At 32.8% G+C, this 26,393-nt stretch overlaps 1 protein-coding gene across 2 annotated transcripts in view; it reads left to right on the top strand.

Moving 5' to 3' along the window:
* LOC107728996 (lethal(3)malignant brain tumor-like protein 4) overlaps positions 1-23,632 on the top strand; it is a 33,920-nt gene extending 10,288 nt beyond the window's left edge. For both annotated transcript variants that reach the window (XM_016539342.1, XM_016539341.1), the window contains 15 exons: positions 1,589-1,672; positions 3,584-3,672; positions 3,757-3,811; positions 3,965-4,053; positions 4,931-5,035; positions 6,946-7,081; positions 8,066-8,151; positions 8,790-8,941; positions 13,571-13,647; positions 15,223-15,308; positions 16,402-16,512; positions 17,636-17,750; positions 18,748-18,859; positions 22,980-23,153; positions 23,476-23,632. In XM_016539342.1, coding sequence (XP_016394828.1) covers positions 3,595-3,672; positions 3,757-3,811; positions 3,965-4,053; positions 4,931-5,035; positions 6,946-7,081; positions 8,066-8,151; positions 8,790-8,941; positions 13,571-13,647; positions 15,223-15,308; positions 16,402-16,512; positions 17,636-17,750; positions 18,748-18,859; positions 22,980-23,153; positions 23,476-23,605 — 1,506 coding nt within the window. In that variant the 5' untranslated portion in view covers positions 1,589-1,672; positions 3,584-3,594 and the 3' untranslated portion in view covers positions 23,606-23,632. The remainder of the gene's footprint in view (positions 1-1,588; positions 1,673-3,583; positions 3,673-3,756; positions 3,812-3,964; positions 4,054-4,930; positions 5,036-6,945; positions 7,082-8,065; positions 8,152-8,789; positions 8,942-13,570; positions 13,648-15,222; positions 15,309-16,401; positions 16,513-17,635; positions 17,751-18,747; positions 18,860-22,979; positions 23,154-23,475) is intronic.
* The last annotated feature ends 2,761 nt before the right edge of the window (positions 23,633-26,393 follow it).

Here is a 26,393-nt window from a genome sequence, read left to right on the forward strand (position 1 = left end):
GTCAGAGCTCATTTCACACAGCGTGATTGTGAATCGCCGACAGCTCCAGATATTTAGCATGGCAAATATTTCACGGGCGACGGCGACGTGTCGGCGATTCGCTCAGATCGCGTCTTTTGATAATTCACAGTACGTGATTGTCACTCGCGTGAACGAGCACCGATTTGCCTCCGATGTCGGGCATTTGTCGGCGATTTTGCAAAACCTGTTGCCGAGTGAAAAATCAGGCTAAAATCGTGCAGTGTGAACTCGGCATAAGTGGACTGACTCTGGTGTCAGTCGTGAGTGTTTTCTCTGATTATCTGAGGAGAGCGGCAGTGTGTCACGGACTCGTCTGATCGCTGCAGGTGTGATACTCAGCTCTGTTACTGTCATGTGGACATCAGGAAGATGACAGACTGATGATTTCTCAAACAGGGCTCCGGGGGCCACTAGAGGGCCTCAGCACACGTCCAAGTGCCACAAGATGACTTCATATTTACTTAAATAAGACAAGCATTAAAAAAAAGTGTTTATGTATATCTTTATTAATAGTTTTTTAATTCATATATTTTATATTTTTAAATATACAAATCAGTTGTTTATTTAAAGTGTCTGTGTATATAATATAATGTGTGTAATATGTGTATATGTAATTTAAAAAAATCTTTTCTGTTCATTTCTTTTCTTTCTCTATCTTTCTTTCTCTCTTTCTTTCTCTCTTTCTTTCTTTCTTTTTCTCTTTCTTTTTCTCTTTCTTTTTTTCTCTCTTTCTTTCTTTCTCTCTTTCTTTCTTTTTCTCTCTTTCTTTGTTTCTTTCTTTTTTTTCTCTTGTTTCTTTCTTTCTTTCTTTTTTCTCTCTTTCTTTCTTTTTTTCTCTCTTTCTCTCTCTTTTCTCTCTCTCTCTTTCTTTCTTTTTCTTTTTCTCTCTTTCTTTCTTTCTTTCTTTCTTTTTTCTCTTTCTCTTTCTTTTTTTCTCTCTCTTTTCTCTCTCTCTCTTTCTTTCTCTTTCTTTTTTCTCTCTTTCTTTCTTTCTTTCTTTCTCTCTTTCTTTCTTTTTCTCTCTCTCTTTTTTCTCTGTTGTTTTTGTTTTTATTAATTTTTAAAATTAGTTTTTGTTTATATTTTTTGTATTTTATTTTGTTTATATTTTTTATTTTAACTAAGTTTTAGAATTGTTTTGTAGAGTAATTTGTTTATAGTTTTTATTAATTTTTTTTAATTAGTTTTTGTTTATATTTTAATTTTAAAGTTTTTGTTTTTTGTATTTTTTTATTCATTTGATTTGATTAGTTTTAATTTTAATTTTAAAGTTTTAGAATTTTTGCTTGTCTTTTTAATGTCTATGGTTTTTATTATTTTTTATTTCAGTTTTAGTTTCAGTTATTTTAGTACTTCAAAATAAACTAAATGTAAAAGAGTAATGTTGCCTTGACAACTAGATAAAATAAAATAAGTTTAATTTGAAGTTTAATTGTTTTTATATTTTATATTAACCTTTATTTTATTTCAAGTTATGAAGCGGTTATTTTGAATGGTTTTAGTTTCTGCCGCGTCTCTCATCTGATGGGTGGATGTGCAGTAATCTGACGTGGCTGGTCTCTCTCAGGTCCTGTAGGTGATCCGGGGCAGATGAAGCCTGTGTTTGAGCGGCACGCGTTTGGGCTGAACCCCTGACTGCGGACAGCAGCCGGTCAGTTCTGATTTATCAATGCATCTCTGATGCTTGTTTTTATTCTGATGCTGTGCTGATGCTGTTCTAGCTCACGTTATGAAATATTAACAGCCGTCAGAATGCATTCAGTACAGCCAGAGATCATGTTCGTTTAGTCAGCAGAGCGGTTAAACCACTCGACTAGTTACTGAAAGATTAATTAAAGTAAAACTGAAATCACAAAATGCCCTTGTGTAATTATCAAACCGCAAAGCCTGTGATTTTAAGTAATTCTATGCACAACCTTTTTTTTCCCTCAGAGTTCAGCATCTGTTAATAACATTGATTGCTAAAAATGTGCATATAAATATTTACGTAAATTTATATGTAAATTTGTCAACAACCAAAAATTTTTTTGGTCACATTATAAGCTCTTTGGTTTAACATTTGGAAATTTAAAATGACGTCAAATATTAGTAGGTGTACTGTAAAATGTAATTATTATTTTCAAATACTAAATTTAAGTAGAAAATTTTAATTGTATAAAATTGTATAATATTTAATTGTGTTGCTTTAACTTAATTATTAAAAAAATAAATAATTAAAACATTTTTAATTATACGTTTTACATTACAATGGTAATATTTTTTGTTGTTTAATTTTTATTTAATCATTTAACTATATATTTATATATATGTATATGTGTGTGTGTGTGTATATATATATATATATATTGTTAAAATAATTAAATAAATAAATTGTAAAAAATAACATAGTCATATTGATTTTAGTGCTGTCAAACGATTAATCGCATCCAAAATAAGTTTTTGTTTACATAATATATGAGTGTGTACTGTGTATTATGTATATTTAAATACACACGCATGCATGTATATATTTAAGAAAAATGTTATGTTCATATATTAAATATATTTATATAAAATATAAATGTATATACATGTAAATATTTTCAAAATATATTCTGAATGTGTGTATTTATATATACATAATAAATAAACAGAGTACACATATATTATGTAAACAAAAACTTATTTTGGATGCGATTAATCGTTTGTCAGCACTAATTGATTTATACGTATTTTTATGATATGTATATAATTTTTGAGTGAAATTGTGCAGCAAACCTGGCGCTCTTTTAGGATTTAAAATCACAGTCACATTTTTTTGTTTGTTTTTGTTAGAATAATCGCAGTTACGTGTGGTGTTGTTGTTTCTTTTTTGATAACCGAAATTGTTGTTCTTTACTAGTTACCCAACAACAACCATCTAGTCGACATCTCGACCCAGGCTAGTTGCACCAAAGCTTCTATAAGAGTAACTAACTAGTCATCCTGAAGTGAGTTTTCACAGGAGTGACTCTCTAAACTCTGTAATCCATCGCCGTCGCTTTGAACGGCCTTCTGGGAAATCCAGCTCACTGCAAACCGGCTTTAATGAGGTCTGCTGGAGTCAGAGACTGTAAAACTAGCAGAGTTAAATACTACTTATTATTTTACAGTCTTTACAAGGAGCCATACATCAACATTGTGTTTAAAGTGTTTTTTTAATGATATTAATTTTAAGGATGCATTAAATTGATGAAAAGTGACCGTAAAGACATTTCTAATGTTACAAAAGATTTCTATTTCAAATAAACGCTGTTCTTTTGAACTTTCTGTGCATCTGTGAATCCTGAAAAATAAAATGCATCACAGTTTCCACAAAAATATAACTGTTTTCAACATTGATAATAATCAGAAATGTTTCTCGAGCAGCAAATCAGCATATTAGAATGATTTCTGAAGATCACGTGACACTGAAGACTGGAGTAATGATGCTGAAAATACAGCTGCGCATCAAAGAAATAAATTAGAGTTTAACAGATATTCACATAGAAAACTGCTGTTTGAAATCATAAAAATATTTCCCATTTTTCCTGTATTTTTGCAGAGCGATCTCTAATGATGCAGAGTGAAGACCGCAAGAGAAAGAAACACAGTTTGAACCCCAGAAGCGTGTCAGACGAGTGCAGTCTGCGTGTGAGTACCCTGACCTCTGACCCCTGACCTCTGATCTTCAGTGACTCTCAGAACACACTGATGAGACTTTCTGCTTCTTCTCAGGAGCGACCGAAAGACGAAGCCACAAAGATGAAGAATAAAGTTTCTACTTCACAAGGCAGGAAACAGAATCTTCTTGCATGCTTTATAAGAACACACACTGTGCCGATGAGTCTGGCTTCATGCTATCTAGTGTGTCTAATGTTGCTCTGTATGTCATAGATGTTTTGAGGAGGCAGAAAGGGTTGATGTTTGCGTGTGTTTTCCGCAGCGGTGAGCGGTAAGAAGAAGCCGTGGTCCTGGGATCAGTATCTGGAGGACGAGCGATCTCAAGCCGCTCCTCTGCAGCTCTTCACTGAGGTACAGATTCACTCTCAACACAGCAAAATATTACTCTGAGGCAGATTCATTTAAAATGAACGCATGAACAAATCCAGCATTAGGATGTTTTTAACTAAAATACGAGTCCATAATCCATAATAACACTTCCTCCATCTGCTGTCGTCTCTCACATCAAAATTCAGCCACATATTATTTCTCTCCTGATTCAGACCAGAACACTTTTTCACTGGAGGAAGCGTTATTATGGATTATGGACTCGCATTTTAGACATTAAAAACGTCTTGATGCTGGATTTGTTTCAGCTTTTGTCTTCTCCAGATGTTAACTGATGGACTGGAGTGCTGTGGATTACTTGTGGATTATTGTGATGTTTTTATCAGCTCTCATTCTGACGGCACCCATTCACTGCAGAGCATCCATTGCTGAGACACTGATGCAATGCTACATTTCTCCAAACCTGATGAAGAAATTGCCTATCCCTTAAAATTAACTTTGGTTGCATTGATGCGTAAAATGAGTCTTTTAGTGCAGCACTTATGATGCTGAGGTCATTGGTTTGATTTCCAGTGAAAGCATGAGCTGGTCAAATTTATTGGCTTTGATTAGAAGCGTCTGCCAGATGCATAAATGTCATGACTGTTTTTAGAGAGACTAGAATGTAATGTAATAGTAGGCCAAATGCACTGAACCCCAGCATCGAGTCGTTCGTTGTACAGATGTGATCGCCTCCAGCTGCTGTCTGTGTCGTGTGGAGCGCCGATGCTCTGATTGTTTCTGAAGGGATGCGACTGGTCTTCTGCTCCCCTCGGAAACACTGGAGGCGGTTGCCATGGCAACTCCTTGAAGATGTCCGGCGGTTCTTCTCGTCTCTGAGCGCTTGCGTTTTCTCTTCTAGTTCCAGGCGTTTCCCGACAGCAGGAATGGCTTTAAGGTGGGGATGCGGCTGGAAGGCATCGACCCGCTGCATCCGTCCATGTTCTGTGTGCTGTCTGTGGCCGAGGTCAGAAACTCTCTCGTCACTGCTGTTACTCGCTCTCTTGCTCTCATTAAGCACTCAAAGAGTCGCCTGTATGTGCAATGCATTATAAAGGTATCCATAACGTGCATTGTAATGCATTACAGCATTGCATAAATAATTGTAACCAAAGTTAACATGCATTGGTTGTTTGTTGTGGTTTAATGCATTATCCTTTCTAAGGATGTAACTATGAATAGATAAGAGTTATAATGTATTATAACAATAATTCAAGGATCAAACAATGCATTATAATATGCATGACAAGACATAATTAATGCATGAAAAATAATTGTATAATGCATTGTGTGTATATATAAAAGCTTTAATTAATGTGTTTACAAGATTTTGACACTTAACCTGCATGCATAATTAAAAGCATTACTTTGGTAGCACTTTATATAAAGCCTACACACACACATATACAGTGGGTACGGAAAGTATTCAGACCCCCTTAAATTTTTCACTCTTTGTTATATTGCAGCCATTTGCTAAAATCATTTAAGTTAATTTTTTTTCCTCATTAATGTACACACAGCACCCCATATTGACAGAAAAACACAGAATTGTTGACATCTTTGCAGATTTATTAAAAAAGAAAAACTGAAAAATGCTCAGTATTTAGTAGAAGCACCCATTTGATCTAATACAGCCATGAGTCTTTTTGGGAAAGATCCAACAAGTTTTTCACACCTGGATTTGGGAATCCTCTGCCATTCCTCCTTGCAGATCCTCTCCAGTTCTATCAGGTTGGATGGTAAACGTTGGTGGACAGCCATTTTTAGGTCTCTCCAGAGATGCTCAATTGGGTTTAAGTCAGGGATCTGGCTGGGCCATTCAAGAACAGTCACAGAGTCGTTGTGAAGCCACTCCTTCGTTATTTTAGCTGTGTGCTTAGGGTCATTGTCTTGTTGGAAGGTAAACCTTAGTTCCAGTCTGAGGTCCTGAGCACTCTGGAGAAGGTTTTCGCCCAGGATATCCCTGTACTTGGCCGCATTCATCTTTCCCTCGATTGCAACCAGTCGTCCTGTCCCTGCAGCTGAAAAACACCCCCACAGCATGATGCTGCCACCACCATGCTTCACTGTTGGGACTGTATTGGACAGGTGCCTGGTTTTCTCCACACATACCACTTAGAATTAAGGCCAAAAAGTTCTATCTTGGTCTCATCAGACCAGAGAATCTTATTTCTCACCATCTTGGAGTCCTTCAGGTGTTTTGGTCTGAATACTTTCCGTACCCACTGTATATATAAATATAAAATATTTTTGATGCATTAATTACACCTTGTAATGCACCTTATAATGCATTGTCTCTGATCTCATGAATAATTGTAACCACAGTTATAATTCTTATCTATTCTTTGTTACATCTTGAGAAAGTATAATGCATTAAAACACATGACAGACTAATTTTTAATGTAACAAGGAATATGCTAATATTATAATGCATTTATTTTTTTGGTTACAGTAACTTATATAAAAATATCATGCTTTACATTATACATACCTTTATAATGCATTATGCATAATGGCTTCGAGCAAAGTGTAATCAAGATTTTTAATGAAGTGAATGTTTTTTTTTGTTAAATATAAATTTCCTTTTTTAATGCATTTTGTTTTTGTTTGTTGTCATGATGAATGTAGCTGTAGTCGTTGTCATGGCTTTAAATTATGAACAAAAAGCAGATGCACATGTATTCTTCAGAGAGGAGGATGTCCCAGAATGCATTGCTGCAATGCATAAAACAATGTAGAAATGAATTGCTTTGAATTTAAATGGATGATTTTTTCTGATCTGTTGTGTTTTTGTGCTTGTTTGGAGTATTGCCGGTGAGTGTAGCATCATGTTAATGTGTCTGCTTGAGGTTGAGATTCCTGTCGTTGTTGTTGAAGGTGATTGGCTTCCGTCTGCGGCTGCATATCGATGGTTACTCCGAGTGCTATGACTTCTGGGTAAACGCAGACGCTCCTGACATCAAACCAGCAGGATGGTGCGAGTCGACGGGACACAAACTCCATCCGCCCAAAGGTGCGTTAGTTCTGCTGCATTCGGCTCCATTATCATCCTGTGCCTGCTGTTTGGTCTTCTGTAAGATAATAAACATGTCATCTGAATAGATTAAATCCAGTATATTGAGCTGATGGGGGAATCTCATTAAAGCAGTCCAGAAGATGTCTGGAGTCACCACAAAATGAGAAAAAAAAAAAAAAAACAGATAATTATAATAATAAAAATAACAGTTAATTTAATGTATTTCCTCTGAAACGTCTGGTCATTTTAGGTAAATTTAGTTTAGATGTTTTTCTGGAAAAAAAATAATTGCACCATTTGTTGTACATTTTTCTGTTTATTCTGATTTAAATAAAAACATTATTATTTTTATTCATTAGCATTTTTATTCTTTATTTAATTTTTTTATTGTTGTTGTTAACTAAATCTATTGAAAATCGTTTTCATTAATAGAAGTAAAGCTGAAACAAGAAATTAAACTGAAATTACTAAAATTGCTGAAATGCTGAAATAAAATAAGGATAAATAGAAATATTAAAGAGTAAAAATAAAGCATGTGACAAAGTGACTAAAACTTAGATTAAAATTTAAAAGTTAATTCAATAAATGTTTTCTAAAATATATTTTTATTTATTTTATTTTGCCTCTCATGTGAATTTGTCTTGTTTAAAGGGTGTTTAAATATTTTTTTCTGGAAAACAAATCATTGTAGTGTTTGTTGAACACTCTTCAGCTTATTCTGATTTTATTTTTATTTATTTGTTTATTTTATTATTTATTAATTCATTTAATACTGTAAATAAAACTCTTGCAGTAATGGGAATCGGTTTGAGAAATGTGTTTAATTATTATTTTTTATAATGCCAAACTTCTTCATGCATTTGTGTTTATGTGAAATATTATTCCTTCAATTTTTCTTTAGATTTTAAGGTGAAATGTGACCCGGATGTGTTTAGTGTCGTCATCTTTCTGATTTATTTATTCTGTATTTTGTGTGGTCAGGTTACAAACAGAACGAGTTTAACTGGGAGAAATATCTGGAGGCCTGTAACGCTCAAGCAGCACCAGAGACCCTCTTCAGAGCCAGCGTAAGTCCGTCATTACCAGTGTTGAGGGAAACACGAGTTACGTAATCAGATTACTTTTTTAAAGTAACTAGGAAAGTAACACATTACTTGTTCATTTAGAAGGAAGTCTGAGTTACTTTGTTTCCATGTGTTGAGTGACAGCTCTGGTGTTGCCATGGTGACAGAAATCAGGAGTAAGTGCAGAGCGTTGTGTGTGAACATGATCTTACTGTAGTTCTAGACTAAATATGAACATGTGTTTACTCAAAAACACATTCAGCGTTCCTCACAATCAATAAAAACCGTCCAATGCAAACTCAGAATATTATACAAACCTGCAATAATTAAATATGTTAAATAAGACAAATATCATTTATGTATTTAATCACATTTTATTAAGCGCATTCACTTCACTTCTGTTGTGAAAGGGCTTTACATTTGTAAAATAACTTTTAATATTAAAAACAAACAAGCAAGCACTTCCCAGATTTAAAAATTAACTAAGTAACGTAATTAGTTACTTTTTTAGGGAGTAACGCAACATTGTAATGCATCACTTTTAAAAGTAACTTTCCCCAGCGCTGGTCATGACTCACGACTCATCTGAACACAGATTAGAGATGTTGTGAATGTCGCTAACGAGCGGTTTCTCGTCACAGGAGTCGAGCGGCTCGGTGTTTGAGGTGGGCATGAAGCTGGAGGCGGTGGATCGTAAGAACCCGTGTCTGGTGTGTGTGGCCTCCGTAGCCGACATCGTGGACCAGCGCTTCCTGGTGCACTTCGACAACTGGGACGACACCTACGACTACTGGTGACGAACACTAACTAACCCGTCACAGTCATGCTGGTTAAACACACAGGCCTTCTTTATGTGGTTATACGGGTAAATGCCATGGTAATCCACTTATATCATGGGAATACCATAATATTCCTTGAAGCAATGTTACCATGTATCTATATTAGGTTGAAGTACTACATTTACAAAAACTGAAATAAAATAAAGATAAATAAAAATTACAAAAAAATCTGAAAATATAAAAATAACATCTAAAATATGAATAGAAACTATAATAGTATGTAAATAATACTAAAGTTCAAGTTGAATCATTCAATTCAATTAATTAAATAAATTAAATCACTGTAAAAAAAAAAAAAAAGTAACTAAAACTAGAAGTAAAATAAAATAAATGAAATCTAAAAAGTAATATTAAAAAGCACCAAAATGACTAAAATGAAATAAAATAAAGATAAATTGAAATATTTAATATAAATGACAGAAGCACATAACAAAATGACTAAACCTGAAATAAAATAAATTAAAGATATATTGAAATGTTTAATAAAAATGACAAAAGCACATAAGAAAAATTTTAATAAAAATAAATACAAATGACAAATGCACATAAGAAAATTTAAATAAAATGAAAATAAATGAAAATGACAAATGCACATAAGAAAATTTAAATAAAATGAAAATGACAAATGCACATAAGAAAATTACTCAAATTTAAATAATATAAAAATAAATGAGAATGACAAAAGCACATAACAAAATTACTACAACAAAAAATTAATTTAAAGATAAATTGAAATATTTAATACAAATAACAGAAAAAATGAGAAAAGCACATAACAAAATCAAAAAATGTAAATAAAAAAGTTAACATTTAAAAAAATGCTCATTTAAAATATAAGTAATATGAGCTGTATGTATATAATCTGTTCAAGTGCCCAAATATGCAAAACCCCTAATGAATATATGAATATTCTATGCATTTTAAAAAGGTGCTGCGAGATCAGGGCCGATGAAAGATAAAGATCACAGTAGCATAACGATGATTGTTTAATGGAGGTTTGATGTAATGGAAGTGTGTGTGATATTCTGCGGAGGCTGTGACTGTATTTGTGTGTTCTCTGATCTTCATCATCATCATCATCATCTCTCCAGCAAATTAATAGTATCGCATTAATATCCGCCCATGCTTATGTAAGGAGTGTTTATAATGCCTGATTGATTCGCGTTTGTTTCGGTGTTTTACATAACGCACCGCATCACATCACTGCTGGGATTTGCTCGTGAAATCCCTGGAGAGGAAGACGAGGTAAAATTAGAATCCGGCCCACACAGAGAGAGACGTGTATAAACGGCTCAGAGCAGAAACACCATGGAGTCTGAGAGCGTGTTATTACGGTCTGCGTCCAGCAGGAGAAGCTGCGTGTCTGTAGATATACGGCCAGAAGCCCTCGCATACTGTAAACACACTTGCCCTGTCAAACCATTGAAGTGCAATATGCAGAAATAATGATTATTCCTTTGGTTGGATAAACAAGCCTTGCATCATTGGTTGCACTGCAAAAAGTTATTTTTTTCCCCCTCAGTATATGAATTATTAAAATTAAAACTGAAACAAAAATAAAGATTTAACATTTAGAAATATTTAAATATTTTAATAAGTAAAAATGAAAAAAAAAACTACAAAAATAATTTGTTACAAAAGTAACTCAAAGTGAAAACTGAAAATAAAAAAATATAAAAATAAAAGCAAATTCAATATATGAATAATGTAATGTTATATAAATAATACTACAGTAACATGGGATGTGGGATAAAGTTAAAGGGGGTGTACTAGAACATGCTCATGCTTGGTGGTTCAAAAAAACGCATTATTTTTTACATGATTTACATTATTACAATACCTCTCTCCCCAGCCTGGCACGAACGGCTCAATTAGTTCCAGGTTTGATGAAGGCCCGCCTTCCGAAAAATGAAATGTGATTGGTTAGCTGTCCCAGTGCGTTGTGATTGGACGGTGTTTCAGTACTGCCCCGCCCCTTGCCAAAGCTGCAAGTTTAGTTAAGGATGGCATATCAAATTGAGCCGGATTCAGACCCAGGGAATATTGAACAAGAGGATCGCGCAGAACCTTTGCACGCACGGATATTGCAAGACATATAGAGATCAGGGTTTCCCCGGTAACGGCTGTACACAAAGCAGCGCTCCGCTCACAAACACTGCTTTATCAGACATTACATGCAAGATTACATGAAAATGACTGAAGACTGAAGACAGTCGGTTTCCTTCAGAAATACAGTGATATAAAAACACCCGCACTCAATGTATGGGAAACACTGTAGTCTCGTAATTGATTACAAACTGACTTTGTAATCTGACTTTGAGATTTGTAAGTTTGAAGATCTTTTTTATGCCCAAACACACACACTACACACTGACTAAAATTCAAAAGGTGAAAAAGCATAATAGGACCTCTTTAATACAGCAGTTTGATATTAACTAAAACTATTAAACAAGCTGAAATAAAATATAAACATTAGATGAAAAACTTACATTTAAAAAAACTTAAAGTGCAATGGAAATAAAATGTTTGTTAAAATAAATTAAAGATAAATAGAAATATTTAATAAAAAATTACAAAAGCATATATCAAAATTACTAAAAAATTTTATTAAAATGAAACTTTTAAAAATATAAAAATAAAAGCGAATTCAAAATCTGAAGGAAAATATATAGTAGTATATAAATAAAAGCACCCGCACTCAATGTATGGGAAACACTGTAGTCTCGTAATTGATTACAAACTGACTTTGTAATCTGACTTTGAGATTTGTAAGTTTGAAGATCTTTTTTATGCCCAAACACACACACTACACACTGACTAAAATTCAAAAGGTGAAAAAGCATAATAGGACCTCTTTAATACAGCAGTTTGATATTAACTAAAACTATTAAACAAGCTGAAATAAAATATAAACATTAGATGAAAAACTTACATTTAAAAAAACTTAAAGTGCAATGGAAATAAAATGTTTGTTAAAATAAATTAAAGATAAATAGAAATATTTAATAAAAAATTACAAAAGCATATATCAAAATTACTAAAAAATTTTATTAAAATGAAACTTTTAAAAATATAAAAATAAAAGCGAATTCAAAATCTGAAGGAAAATATATAGTAGTATATAAATAAAAGTTATAATGTTGTAGTTAAAGTTCATTTTAATTCACTGAAATTAATAACTGGAAATAAATAAACTAAACCTTAACTAAAACTAAAGGTTTTAAATAAAAAAACCTTAAGTAAAGTAAAGGTAAGTAAAGGTAAAATAAAAATAAAATCTTAATAGGAACATAAAGTACTAAAACAATAAAAACTGAAATTAACAAATAAAAATGACAAAAGCACATAAGAGATAACTAAAAGTAGAATAAAATAAACTTAAATACAAATAATTAATACAAATAAATGAAAATGACAAATGCAGATAAGAAAATTAGTAAAATTCAAATAAAATAAAAATAAATAAAAATGACAAATGCACATAATATATTTACTAAAATTTAAATAAAATGAAAATAAATAAAAATTACAAATGCACAAGAAATTTACTAAAATTTAAATAAAATGAAAATAAATAAAAATTACAAATGCACAAGAAATTTACTAAAATTTAAATAAAATGAAAATAAATAAAAATGAGAAATGCACATAAGAATATTACCAAAATTAAAAAAAAATGAAAATGACAAATGCACATAAGAAAATTACTAAAATTTAAATAAAATGAAAATAAATAAAAATGACAAATGCACATAAGAAAATGACTAAAATTCTAATAAAATAAAAATAAATGAGAATGACAAATGCACATAAGAAAATGACTAAAATTTAAATAAAATAAAAATAAATTAGAATGACAAATGCACATAAGAAAATTACTAAAATTCAAATAAAATGAAAATAAATGAAAATGACAAATGCACATAAGAAAATTACTAAAATTTTAATAAAATGAAAATCAATGAAAATGACAAATGCACATAAGAAAATTACTAAAATTTTAATAAAATGAAAATCAATAAAAATGACAAATGCACATAAGAAAATTACTTAAATTTGAATAAAATAAAAATAAATTAGAATGACAAATGCACATAAGAAAATTACTAAAATTTAAATAAAATACAAATAAATTAGAATGACAAATGCACATAAGAAAATTACTAAAATTTAAATAAAATACAAATAAATAAAAATGACAAATGCACATAAGAAAATTACTACAATTCAAATTAAAAAAAAAAAAATGACAATGACAAATGCACATAAGAAAATTACTAAAATTCAAATAAAATGAAAATCAATAAAAATGACACATGCACATAAGAAAATTACTACAATTCAAATAAAATAAAAATAAATGACAATGACAAATGCACATAAGAAAATTACTAAAATTCAAATAAAATGAAAATCAATAAAAATGACACATGCACATAAGAAAATTACTAAAATTTAAATAAAATAAAAATAAATGACAATGACAAATGCACACAAGAAAATGACACAAATTTAAATAAAACAAAAATGATGTGTTATGAAGGGAGTCCAGCAGGTTGACGGTGTGTTCTGTGTTTCCTCAGGTGTGACGCCAGCAGCCCCTACATTCACCCGGTGGGCTGGTGTCAGGATCACGGCCGGCCGCTCACAGCTCCTCAGGGTGAGAATCATATTCCTCATGCGTTCAGTGTTACTGCTGTCACATGACTGCATGCAGAAGCGTTTAGAGAGGACCGCTCGTGGATGAGATGGGAAGATCAACAGATCTTGTGTTGAGATTCACACGTCTGTAGCTCACGGCGTTCACGTCTGATGTGATGGTGTTCGGTGAGCTGAGAGATTTCATTACAGACGCTGGGTATTAAACCCTCCTCGTGTTATTTACAGGAGCAAACAGCAAAAAGCTGCTCATCTGGAAGGACAAACTCTTGCGGTTCCACTTGAAATGACTTTATATTCGCGCTCAGAGTTAATGTCAACATCTTGTATTGGCTCTTTATATTCAGACTAATTTATTTGCACCACAGACTAACTGTCAAACACTAATTACCCAGTGCGAGTTGTAATTAAATGCACAGTGATTAATGAAGCCGTCTTACAGTCCTGCACAGAGGTAGAATTTAATAACAGAATTGATTCTGTTGTTTTCCGGTTTATTATTATGAAGCTGCTTCTGAAATAATCTGTGTTGTTTAAAGCACTGTAGATGTAAATGTGACTAGAATTGAGAAACTGCACACATAAAAAAAACACATTCGATATAAACATACTGCTGCTTTCAGAACTCTAATACATTATATAATAGAATAGAATTTTGGGTCACACTTTAAAGTAAGGTCCTATAAGTTAACTTTGCTCAGTGCATTAACTTAGAATAGAATAGAATTTTGGTCACATTTTAAAGTAAGGTCCTGTTAGTTAACTTTGCTCAGTGCATTAACTTTAATATAATATAATTTTGGGTCACACTTTAAAGTGTTTAACTTTACTTTATGCAACTAATTTAATTAATAATATAATAAATATAACATAAGTTAACTTTGCTCAGTGCATTAAAATAGAATATAATATAATTTTGGTCACACTTTAAAGTAAGGTCCTGTTAGTTAACTTTGCTCAGTGCATTAACTTAGAATAGAATAGAATAGAGTTGTGGTCACACTTTAAAGTAAGGTCCTGTTAGTTAACTTTGCTCAGTGCATTAACTTTAATATAATATAATTTTGGGTCACACTTTAAAGTGTTTAACTTTACTTTATGCAACTAATTTAATTAATAATATAATAAATATAACATAATGCATTAACTAACAATGAGCAATATGTTTGTTAGCATATTTATAATTTTTTATCCATTACATAATAGTAAGACACAACTTTTGAATGTACTTTTTAAATGTTGAAATGAACATTAAGCTAAGATTAATAATAGGCTATAGAATTAATTAATAAAAGGCTGTAGAAGTATTTTTCATTGTTAGTTCATGTTAACTAATGTAGAACCTTATTGTAATTTCTTATTGTTTGAACAAGATATGTTCCTGAGGTTCATCCATAAATGTTTCATTAACAGTTTTCATTTTCTTATTCTTTATTATACCGCGGAACATGTGTGTGTTGTGTTGCACATGGCGAAGCTGAAAATGTGAACGCATGGCAGTAAAAGCGTGTGTAATGTGTGTTTATGTCTGTGAGTGGAACGTACAGGTTAGTTTGTGTGATTGTGATTGTTGTAGGACACCCGAACCCAGAGCACTTCGTCTGGGAGGAATATATGGAGGACGCAGGTGCGTCTGTGGCTCCCAGTCAAGCCTTCAGTGTGGTGAGACACGCTTCATAATACATTTACATTTAGACACTTAGCAGATGCTCTTATCCACAGCGACTTACAAATGAGGACAATAGAAGCAATCAAAACCAATGATATGCAAGTGTTATAACAAGTCTCAGTTAGTTTAATATATATATATATATACACACCGCATGCATAATTATTAGGCACGTTGATATTCTGATCAATTCCAATTCCAAACCACGTCAATCTTAATAACTACTATTAATTTTGTATTTAATCATTTATGAGTGATATATAATTGTCCATGAAGGCTGGAAGTGAAAAACTCCTTATATTCAGGCGTGCAGAATTATTAGGCATGTTTTCTTTTACTGATAAAATGAGCCAAAAAAGAGGTTTAACTCATATATTCAAAATATACAGAAATATTCAAAACTAATGCAATACAGAAAATGCAAAGTTAAGACGTGACCATTGGACAGCGAAATGCTCACTGGGTCAGCGAAGAAAAGACACATGTTAACGGCAAAAGATAAAAAAATTTATGTGAAGAATTAGGTTTAAAACCATCAGGAAACATTTAGTCTCCATTTTCCAGAATTGCAACCTTCCTGGAGTCTCCAGAAGTGCAATGTTTCAGGTTCTCAGAGACTGTGCTTGGGTAAAAAAAATCATAAAAGATGACCCTCACTTAATAAGAATAACATGCTGAAGTGTTGTGAAATACATTAACCCCCGGTTTCACAGACAAGGCTTAAGCTTAGTCCCAGACTTAAGTGTAAGTCTGAGCTGTTTCAACTGAAAGAAACTTGCACTGATTGATCTTTAAATATATCAGTGCCTTTGTTTTGTCTCGAGATGCACACCAGTAATGTTTTTTTCTAAGGCACGTTTATAAAAATTACTTAAATGTCCTAATTGAACTATGACCGAATCCTGGCTTAGTCTAAGCCCTGTCTGTGAAACCGGGCCTAAGACTGATTTTTTATAGGTTTTATAGACGGATAAGTTGCGAGTGACCAGCGTCACATCCTCTTGTACCACTGTTTGAAGAGTTTATCTTCTAGAATCTGTCAGTAAGCTAAAATAGATGTGTTCTGAGCGCTGTGTGTTCCTGCAGAGATCGCCACACGGCTTCCAGACGCGCATGAAGCTGGAGGCGGTGGACAGACGGAACCCCATGCTGATCCGCGTGGCCACCGTCGCCGACACCGAAGACCACAGAGTCAAAGTGAGGAAGAGTTCGGCTTCTAGTCACAGCTTGACTGATTAAATCATCCGCAGTCTTTGTAAACATTCCTGATAAACAACATTAGACTCGATGGCTTTCATGCAAGAGCAAATGGACTGATGATTTATTGTTTACGTTTACATAGGGCTGGACAATAATTCAATATCAATATGTATCGCGATATAATTTTTTTCAATAACGGTGATATCATTTTTAAACACATTTCCGATATTCCAATTACCAGTGTTTCCCACACATTGATTTATTTGTGCCGTTTGACTTCGTTGAATAAACATGAGCACTGCACGTTTCAAAATCAAAAAATGTCGCGGGTGTTTTATATAAATGTATCTGTGAAGGGAACCGACTGTCTTCAGAAAAGTTTCGATACTTCCAGTTTTTGTTGTTCAATTTTTTTGTTTTCTGAAGGACTCGGAGCACTTTTCATACCCTTTTTTTTTTCTGGCTGAAGCACATTTGTTTAAATCTATAAGAATAATCAGCCTACACTACCAGTCAAAAGTTTTTGAACAGTAAGATTTTGCACTATCATGTATGTCTGCACTATGTTTGTACTTTCTTCTACACTGGAAGCTCCTGTCGTCAAGTCAAATTCCTTGTGTGTGTAAACATACTTGGTAATAAAGCTCTTCTGATTCTGATTCTGATATTTATCTGAAATACAAATCTTTGTAACATTCTAAATGTCTTCACTGTTACTTTTGATCAATTTAATGCGTCCTTGAGGAATAAAAGTATTCACCTCTTTCAAAATTTAAATCTTCCTGAACTCAAATCTTTTGAATGACAGTGTATATAGTTCTATCTGTGAAGAAAATAATTGGTTACACTTTATTTTCAGGTGTCCTTGTTACAGAGTAGTACTGAGTAATATTATTTAACTACATGTACTTGCTATATAGGGTTGTTATTTTATGTAATTATGCATAATTTATTGTTATTATAATAGTAAGTACATGTAACATGTGTAACAAGGACACCTTAAAATAAAGTGTTACCAAATAATTCATTTATTGGTTCATTTTTAGACTAAGAGAAACTGTATGTGAATGATCCGAATGAATGCTGGTCTGTTATTGTGGTTTGGTTTATTGTTGCTCAGGTGCATTTTGACGGCTGGCATGAGAAGTTTGATTTCTGGGTGGATTCAGACCTGCCGGATCTTCATCCCATGGGCTGGTGCTCCAGGACGGGTCACCCGCTCGAACCTCCGCTCCGTGAGTCTCTGCTTACTCTCACACTCACACGACAGACGCTTGAGCTGCAATACAAGCTCGTGCATAAGAGCACGCAATCGCTATATAAAGTACATTATTTAGAAATGTGTCTTGCTGAGATTTAGCTAAAGCTAAACCTAAAACCATAAGAATGTTATTTTTTTTGCTTCAAATAAACGTTAACTGAAAAAAAAATATTTGTTTGATTGGATCCATATAAAGAAATACATTAAAAAGCATGTAAGAAAATACAAAACTACATGAATCCACAACAATAAAAGTCAATTCAATAAAACATACAAACCCAAAATTCATTCAAATCATCAAAATCAACAATTTGCTGTATACTGTGTCATTAAATATTCCTTTAAAGATTTTACTTATTAAAAAATATGTAATGTCCGATGGCAAATCATTCCATATTTTCATTCCTCTATACATTACAGTCCGTTGCTCAGCATTCGTTTTTGAAATAGGAAGTAAAAAACAAAAAAAGTTAAATATAGAAAACATTTTATTTAAAAAAGAAAAATGTAAAAAACATATTTTATTTCAGCGAATTGCCATGGCGAAATTTCTCATTTGCATTTAGTTTAACTAAAATAGTACTAAAATGATACTGGTAAAATTAATCCACATTTATGCAGAATTTTAAATGCAGATTTGAGAGCTTGTAACGTAGGTGCATCCACCTGAAGTGTGTGAGTGTGTGTGTGTGTGTGTGTGTGTGTGTGAGTGTGAGAAAGAGAGTGTGTGTGTCTGTTCCCATTATGCCACACTTATAGATCACATGATGAATGACCTGAAAGATGTGAAATTTTACAGTGTTTAGCATGATGTATGAAGTGTTATTATCATCTGTGTGTGTGTGTGTGTGTGTGTGATGAACTGAAATAGCTGCAGCTCACTAGAGGACGAGTAACGCTGTACAAACGCCTTTCTACTGCAGGCTGATGTCCCGCGCTCACTCTCTGTGTGTGTGTGTGTTTTTCTGCAGCTCACGTAGGGCTGTCAGACATGAAGAGCTCCGTGACGCAGGGTGTGTGTCCAACCCCGGGCTGCAGGGGCATCGGCCACATCAAAGGAGCAAAATACACCGGACACCACAGGTGAGACGCACAGACACACCTCAACCATCATTCTTCATCACTTACTCTTTATTCAGTAGGATATAAAACAGTCTTCACATCACACTTTTCCATTCTGTGAAAATGTGAGAATGAGAATTATTGCCAAGTATGCTTAAACACACACACAATGAGTTTGTCTTGGTAACAGAAGCTTGTAATGCACAGACAAAATAACTATAAAAAGTACAGATACAGAAGCGAAAAAGAAATATATAAATGACCCTCTTATATTATATCAGTATATAATAGTGGTGCAGTATACTTCCCCAATATCTGCACCACTGCAAATGTGATATTGATTCATACAGCAGTTCAATAAACAAGATGTTCTTCTAGTGTTACATTTTAGAGACCGTTTGTCTGTTTTTGGTCAATTTCACAAATAAAAAAAAATAGTTCCAATCAAAGCCACAGCAGAACTGTTGAGCATCTCTGATCAACACACTGCAATGATTCATTACTGAACGAACCAAATGATTCAGTGATTCCTTTATGCAGACGGTCTCTTGCTTAATTTCTGAATGCATCAGCCGTTTGAACAAATTGGTTGAATGAATGATTCAATGACTCACCCACTACGGACAGTTTAATTTAAAAAAAATCTTTTCATATTTCAAAATTTTGATTTCTTTTTAAACACCCATTTATCTCAGTATTATGTCATTCTAATTGTGGTATAAATGCATTCATGCCATGTCTGAACAGTGTAAATATTCCTAAATGGCGCTTCTGAAAACAATCTTATGGCCAAATTGTAGCATTAAACGTTTATGCGTATTAAGTTATATGCTGAATGCTGAAGGATTCTTAGCCTTAATTGATGTGCGAATAATTGACAAATCATTTAATTAATTAGATGCAAATGTGAATCGCTTGGCAGCTGTAGTTCAGAGTTTGAGAGAGTTTCTCTCAGTAGCGTCTGCTCATAAACAAACCATAAACGAGCCCAAAATTTGCCCTAATTTTTTAGTGAAAGGATTCGGCTTTTTTTTAGAAAGCCACTTCTGATTACACAGAGCAAGACAGAATAAGAAAATAAGCGTTTTATAGCAGCGAAATCCTCTCTGCTTAGAAACCGACTGGACTGGCTTTCATTAAAAGCTCATTTACATGTATTTGCATATGCAAACTAGCTATTTAAGCAGAAGCGTAGCGTCACGGTGCGATCCGGCGGACAGGTGAACAATACCAGAGCGTTTCCGTGTTCGTGGATTTTAATGAACGTCCTCCAGAGTTAAAAGAGTTTGACGCTCAGTATCGGTTTATATGAGACATACAGTAAACTACATAGTTAATTTAACACATTAAAATGAGTCATCAAAGCAACTTCATAATCTTCTCCTGCCTCGTCTGCTGGAGCTTCATCAGTTATGCTTTATTAGAAATGAACTTATTATGTGTTATAGTGTAGGATGAGAAACATGTAAAGTTGTTATTTCATATTTCAGTATTCAGTTTCTTTTTATATCATAGCATTATTTATGCAATTCTAATTGCAGTCTAAAGTAATGAGTGTGTGTGTGTGTTTACATAATATATGTGTGTGTACTGTGTATATATATATATTATGTATATATATATATATATATATATATATATAGACACTATGCATGTGAAAATATTTACATGCATATAATTTGTATATATATATATATATATATTTAATATATAAGCATACCATTTTTCTTAAATATATACATGGATGTGTGTGTATTTACAGTATATATGCATAATAAATATACACAATGCACACACATATATTATGTAAGCAAAAACTTTTATTTTGCATGCGATTAATCGTTCGACAGCACTAAATATAATGCAACATTTCTATTTCTCACTCAAATACTTCAAAAGATTTGTAATATAGTGCACAAATCATATGTACTACTGCCGCATTTGCTGTTATTATTTGTTGTAATTGCATTGAAAAGAGTGACCAGCACATTTTACATTACTCTTTTCAATGCAATTTTATCCAAAGAACTTTACATTGCATTTAAAGTAAAATACATTTCTCTCAGTCCTTGCATTAAATAAGAATGGTGCCCTCTGCACTGTGAGGTTTAATCTGGAGTTCAGGATTCTCTGCACACATGCTGTATTTGTGTGAATGTGTGGAGCTCTCTTATACAGAACTACATGTGTTAAATGTGTTAGACTCATTTAACTGCACCGTAGACCTCTGAGGGTTCAGGTGTGGGGGATGGCTTGAATCTGTTTGCATGCACAGATCTGCATAAACATCTTGGCACACCGGTGTGGAATTGGCGTTTTTGCCTTACTAAAATATCAGAAAATATGCCACAAAATCCTCCTCCTCGTATTGCTGACTTGATGAGAATTACTGTAGAAGCAGCAGGAATCTGAAATCTTACATAAACATATTCGCCTCAAGCATATTCCTCTTCTAGTAACTACTGTACATATACTTGGATGAGGATTAGGGCTGAACGATTTTGGAAAATAATCTAATTGCGATTTTTTTTACCAATATTGCGATTGCGATTTAATATGCAATTATTTTTTTTAAAGCTCTTTATGTTCTGTATTATTCAACAAAGACAAGCTATAAAGGATTGAACTTTTAATATGATAACATTTTCGGTTGCATGACTTTTAATTGCAGCATGGTTATTGTAGTTAACTAAAAGTAAAACTGAAACTAAAATATAAAACATAAAAACTAAATACGTTTTTTTTTTTTTTATGTATTGTGAAATGAAAAAATGTTGACTGAAATAAAGTAATAAAATAAACTTTTCTCATTTTCATTTAGTTACTAAAATTACTAAAACTTAAATAAAATATAATAACTATATACACATTTATTTAAAAAAAATACAAAAATGACAAAAACGCAGGAAAATTACTAAAATTAAAATGGAAAAGGAAAATGTATTCATAAAAAAAATTCACAATATTAATAAAAAAAATATGATCTCAATACTAAAATAACACTGGATTGCAGTAAACAAATTTAACTCTTTTAGTATCATTGAGATACTGTTATTTATACTAGATGTACTATTATTATTTTTATTATTTTAATGAAATATATATTCGTTTTTATTTTTATTCGTTAAATGTTTTAGTTATTTTGTTTTGTGTATTTGTCATTTGTTTTTTAATGTGCCTGTATAGTTTTTATTAATTTTTATTTCAGTTTTAGTTATTTTAGCACGTACAGTTAAATGACAAATAAAAGTAAAAAATGTAAATGAAAATGAGAAATGTTGCTTTCGCAAATATTTTTATATTTTATACATTTTTATAGGTTTTTATATTTATATTATTCAAGAGATTCATTCAAAAACACTGATTCATCCCGTAATGAAACGAGTGAATCTTGAGTGAGTCATTGAATCATTCCATTCATAAATGCCATGAGGTTTTGTTTAGTCGTCTAATGTTTTTTCTTCAGAATTGTGAGAGAACTACAACCTCCATTAAAAATAAAAAAGTCTCAGTTTATCCAGAATCGTGCCGCTCTATTTTGCACACAAACAGCTCTTAATCGAGTCCAGTTTTTATGTAGCCTGACTCAGTTTATCCAGAATCGTGCCGCTCTATTTTGCACACAAACAGCTCTTAATCGAGTCCAGTTTTTATGTAGCCGGATGATTTTTGTTCACGGTACTCTAAAGCAATAATCCCTGTGAAGCTGTGGTTTACAGTGAATTTATAACAGCTAAGGGGCGTTGTTGACGCGGAGTGCCTAAAACCCCTTTAAGCTGTTATAAATTCACGGTTATTCCATATACGTAGTAAGGTTTCACAAAATAAAAGAGAGCAAATAAAGTGTAATATATTAATAAAAACAGTATTCTTCCACCAAACAATGTAGTTCCTCAGAAACAGTTGTGGTTGCAACAAAGTGGTTGCCGAGCAACACACAAACGTAAACAAAGGTGTGTTACTTTGTAGAGTCATTTACAACAGCTTCGAACGCGGCTCAGCCAATCAGAATCAAGCACCGGAACTATCTGTTTTATAAAGCAGCAATTAAATGTTTTGCACAAAGAGACTAAGAACAGATGAGAGTATTACTGTAGACCTGGATCAGACAGGCTCGTGGTCATCTCTCTGTGTCCCTCAGTGCCTTCGGTTGCCCGTATTCTGACATGAACATGAAGAAAGAGGTGGTGCTTCCCGACCGGCTCGGAGGAGAGAAGCAGATCACCTTCATCCCTGTGACCAAACGCTTGTGTCCAGACGAGGAGGAGGAGGAGGAGGAAGATGGGAGCGAGGAGATCAGCCATGTGGACAACAGGTTTGTGAATCAAACTGAGATACCGTCTCCCACAATGCAGTTCAGTGCTCCCTTAAAGGTCCCCTGAAATGCTTAGAAACACGCAGTGTTACTTTTATCTGAAACAGGAAGACAGGGCGGGACATATCAAGCAGCTCCGCCCCTTTTTAAATCTGAATCGTTCCCTGTCCCCTATATAGTGTACGTGCCATTCACTGTACAGAAAATACTAATTCTGTGGACAAGCGACCGATTTCAGACGCGGCTTCAGCATCTATTTTATAGTGTAGGGGGCGGGGCTTCGGAGAGCAGGATAACTCTTGCTGATGTGTGTGTGTCTCAGGGAGATGATGGCGGCGTGTGACGGAGCTCCTCGTCTGCGCGGTCGGCCTGCGATGATGAAGAAAGAGCTCAAAGACGAGCCGCTGACGGCGTCGCTCCTCGGGAAGAGAGCTCATTTACCCAGCAGGTGATCCTCGCATAAAGCTGAATAAATAATCTTTCCATTGATGTATGGTTTGTTAGGATAGGACAATATTTGGCTGAGATACAACTATTTGAAAATCTGGAATCTGAGGGTGCAAAAAAATCTAAATATTGAGAAAATCACCTTTAAAGTTGTCCAAATGAAGTTCTTAGCAGTGCATATTACTAATCAAAAATTAAGTTTTGATATATTTACGGTAGGACATTTACAAAATATCTCTTTACTTAATATCCTAATGATTTTTGGCATAAAAGAAAAATTTATAATTTTGAGATACAATGTATTGTTGGCTATTGCTACAAATATACCCCAGCGACTTAACACTGCTTTTGTGCTGCAGGGTCACATATTACAGATAGGCTTTAATGTAATTTTTAATTTGTATAAAAGGTGTTTCGTGATGTTTTAGGAGTGCGCTAGCATAAGGATGAGTTCAGTTGATTTAAAGAGTTAATTCACCATAAAATTATCATTCTGTCATTATTTTGACTTACTTTCATCTTCAGAGCACACATTTTCATCCATTCATTAAAGTACACAGGGTCCCTGTTTAACGTAAAAGCTCTTAGAATTCAGTTTTCTAAAATTTGTATTGTTTTTTTTGTTTTAATTAGATTTAAAGTCATAAAAAGTCTTAAATATTAAATATTCTAAAAGGTGTGATTGTAAGAGGTCTTAAATTTGGGGACAGAAAAACAGGAATTGTTGTTTGGCCTAATGTGGGTGTATTATGATTGTTATTAACTAAAACTAAAACCATAAAATTAAAACTAAAAATTAAATGAACTTTTAAAAAAACAATTTTCATATAAAATAAATATTAACTGAAATAAAATGTATAAAAATAAAATATTTAGAAAATAAAAAACTAACTAAATGATAAATGTCACCTTGGCATCTAGTTTAAGGTGAAGTACTAAAATAACTAAAATTACAGCTAAAATAAAAAAAAACTATGTAGACATTAAAAAAAACTAATAAAATGTAAAAAAAAAAAAAACTTTACATTTAGAATTAAAGGGGTCATATGATGCTGCTAAAAAGAACATTATTTTGTGTATTTGGTGTAATGAAATGTGTTTATGCGGTTTAAAGTAAAAAAAAAGTGCGCTAGCATAAGGATGAGTTCAGTTGATTTAAAGAGTTAATTCACCATAAAATTATCATTCTGTCATTATTTTGACTTACTTTCATCTTCAGAGCACACATTTTCATCCATTCATTAAAGTACACAGGGTCCCTGTTTAACGTAAAAGCTCTTAGAATTCAGTTTTCTAAAATTTGTATTGTTTTTTTTGTTTTAATTAGATTTAAAGTCATAAAAAGTCTTAAATATTAAATATTCTAAAAGGTGTGATTGTAAGAGGTCTTAAATTTGGGGACAGAAAAACAGGAATTGTTGTTTGGCCTAATGTGGGTTTATTATGATTGTTATTAACTAAAACTAAAACCATAAAATTTAAACTAAAAATTAAATGAACTTTTAAAAAAACAATTGTCATATAAAATAAATATTAACTGAAATAAAATGTATAAAAATAAAATATTTAGAAAATAAAAAACTAACTAAATGATAAATGTCACCTTGGCATCTAGTTTAAGGTGAAGTACTAAAATAACTAAAATTACAGCTAAAATAAAAAAAAACTATGTAGACATTAAAAAAAACTAATAAAATGTAAAAAAAAAAAAAACTTTACATTTAGAATTAAAGGGGTCATATGATGCTGCTAAAAAGAACATTATTTTGTGTATTTGGTGTAATGAAATGTGTTTATGCGGTTTAAAGTAAAAAAAAGTATCACATTCGTCGTGATCGCGTTACGTCATTGTTTGGTACAATTTATTGTGTCTTTTCGCTTATCCGGTTAATTTCGGTTGCCGAACATTCGGTGCATCCCTAGAATTAACCTTTTTGGATAAACTGTCGCTTTAATGCATCTCTTTATCTGTTTGCAGCCATGAATCATTGATGTTTAATTTACTCTTAATTGCTGAATGTTTGTGAGGCTTTTAACATCCTCTGAACATCCACAGATAAAAGAGTCGCTCGGAGCCGTTTGCAGTCAGACTGTCGCTCTCATTGAGTCTGGTGTGTGTGTGTGTGTGTGTGTAACACTTCAGCAAAACATGCTCAGCTCAAAGTGTCTGAATCATGTTTGATCCGGAGAAATTTTTGGGTATAATATGTCACAATTTACTGTTTATTTTGCTCTCCTCACTTACATAAATGAACTACAGTGTCCTGCACACACTAGAAAAATAAAATATTAAAAATTATATCTGCTGTCTGAATAATTTTTGGTTTGACTGTGTATATATATATATATATAGCTCAGCTGCCTGTGATCAGTGATGATGATGATGATGATGTTCTTTGCTCACCTACAAAATCACCCCAATCATTGATGATTCAAGTCATCTGGTGATTTTTTTTTTTTCATATTGCAATATATATCGCAGAAAAACAAATGAATAATTTTTGGTTTGACTGTGTATATATATATATAGCTCAGCTGCCTGTGATCAGTGGTGATGATGATGATGATGTTCTTTGCTCACCTACAAAATCACCCCAATCATTGATGATTCAAGTCATCTGGTGATTTTTTTTTTTTCATATTGCAATATATATCGCAGAAAAACAAAATATTGCAATATGAGTTTTTTCCAATATCGTGCAGCCCTAACGGTGAGTGTGAAGGTCAGATGATGCTGAAGCTGCATTGATTTGCTCTCAGTATCTGCTCGTCCTTCAGGAGCGCCGCGCTGAC

Source organism: Sinocyclocheilus rhinocerous, unplaced genomic scaffold, assembly GCF_001515625.1.
Source record: "Sinocyclocheilus rhinocerous isolate Xijiao unplaced genomic scaffold, SAMN03320098_v1.1 scaffold37, whole genome shotgun sequence".
Lineage (NCBI taxonomy): Eukaryota > Metazoa > Chordata > Actinopteri > Cypriniformes > Cyprinidae > Sinocyclocheilus > Sinocyclocheilus rhinocerous.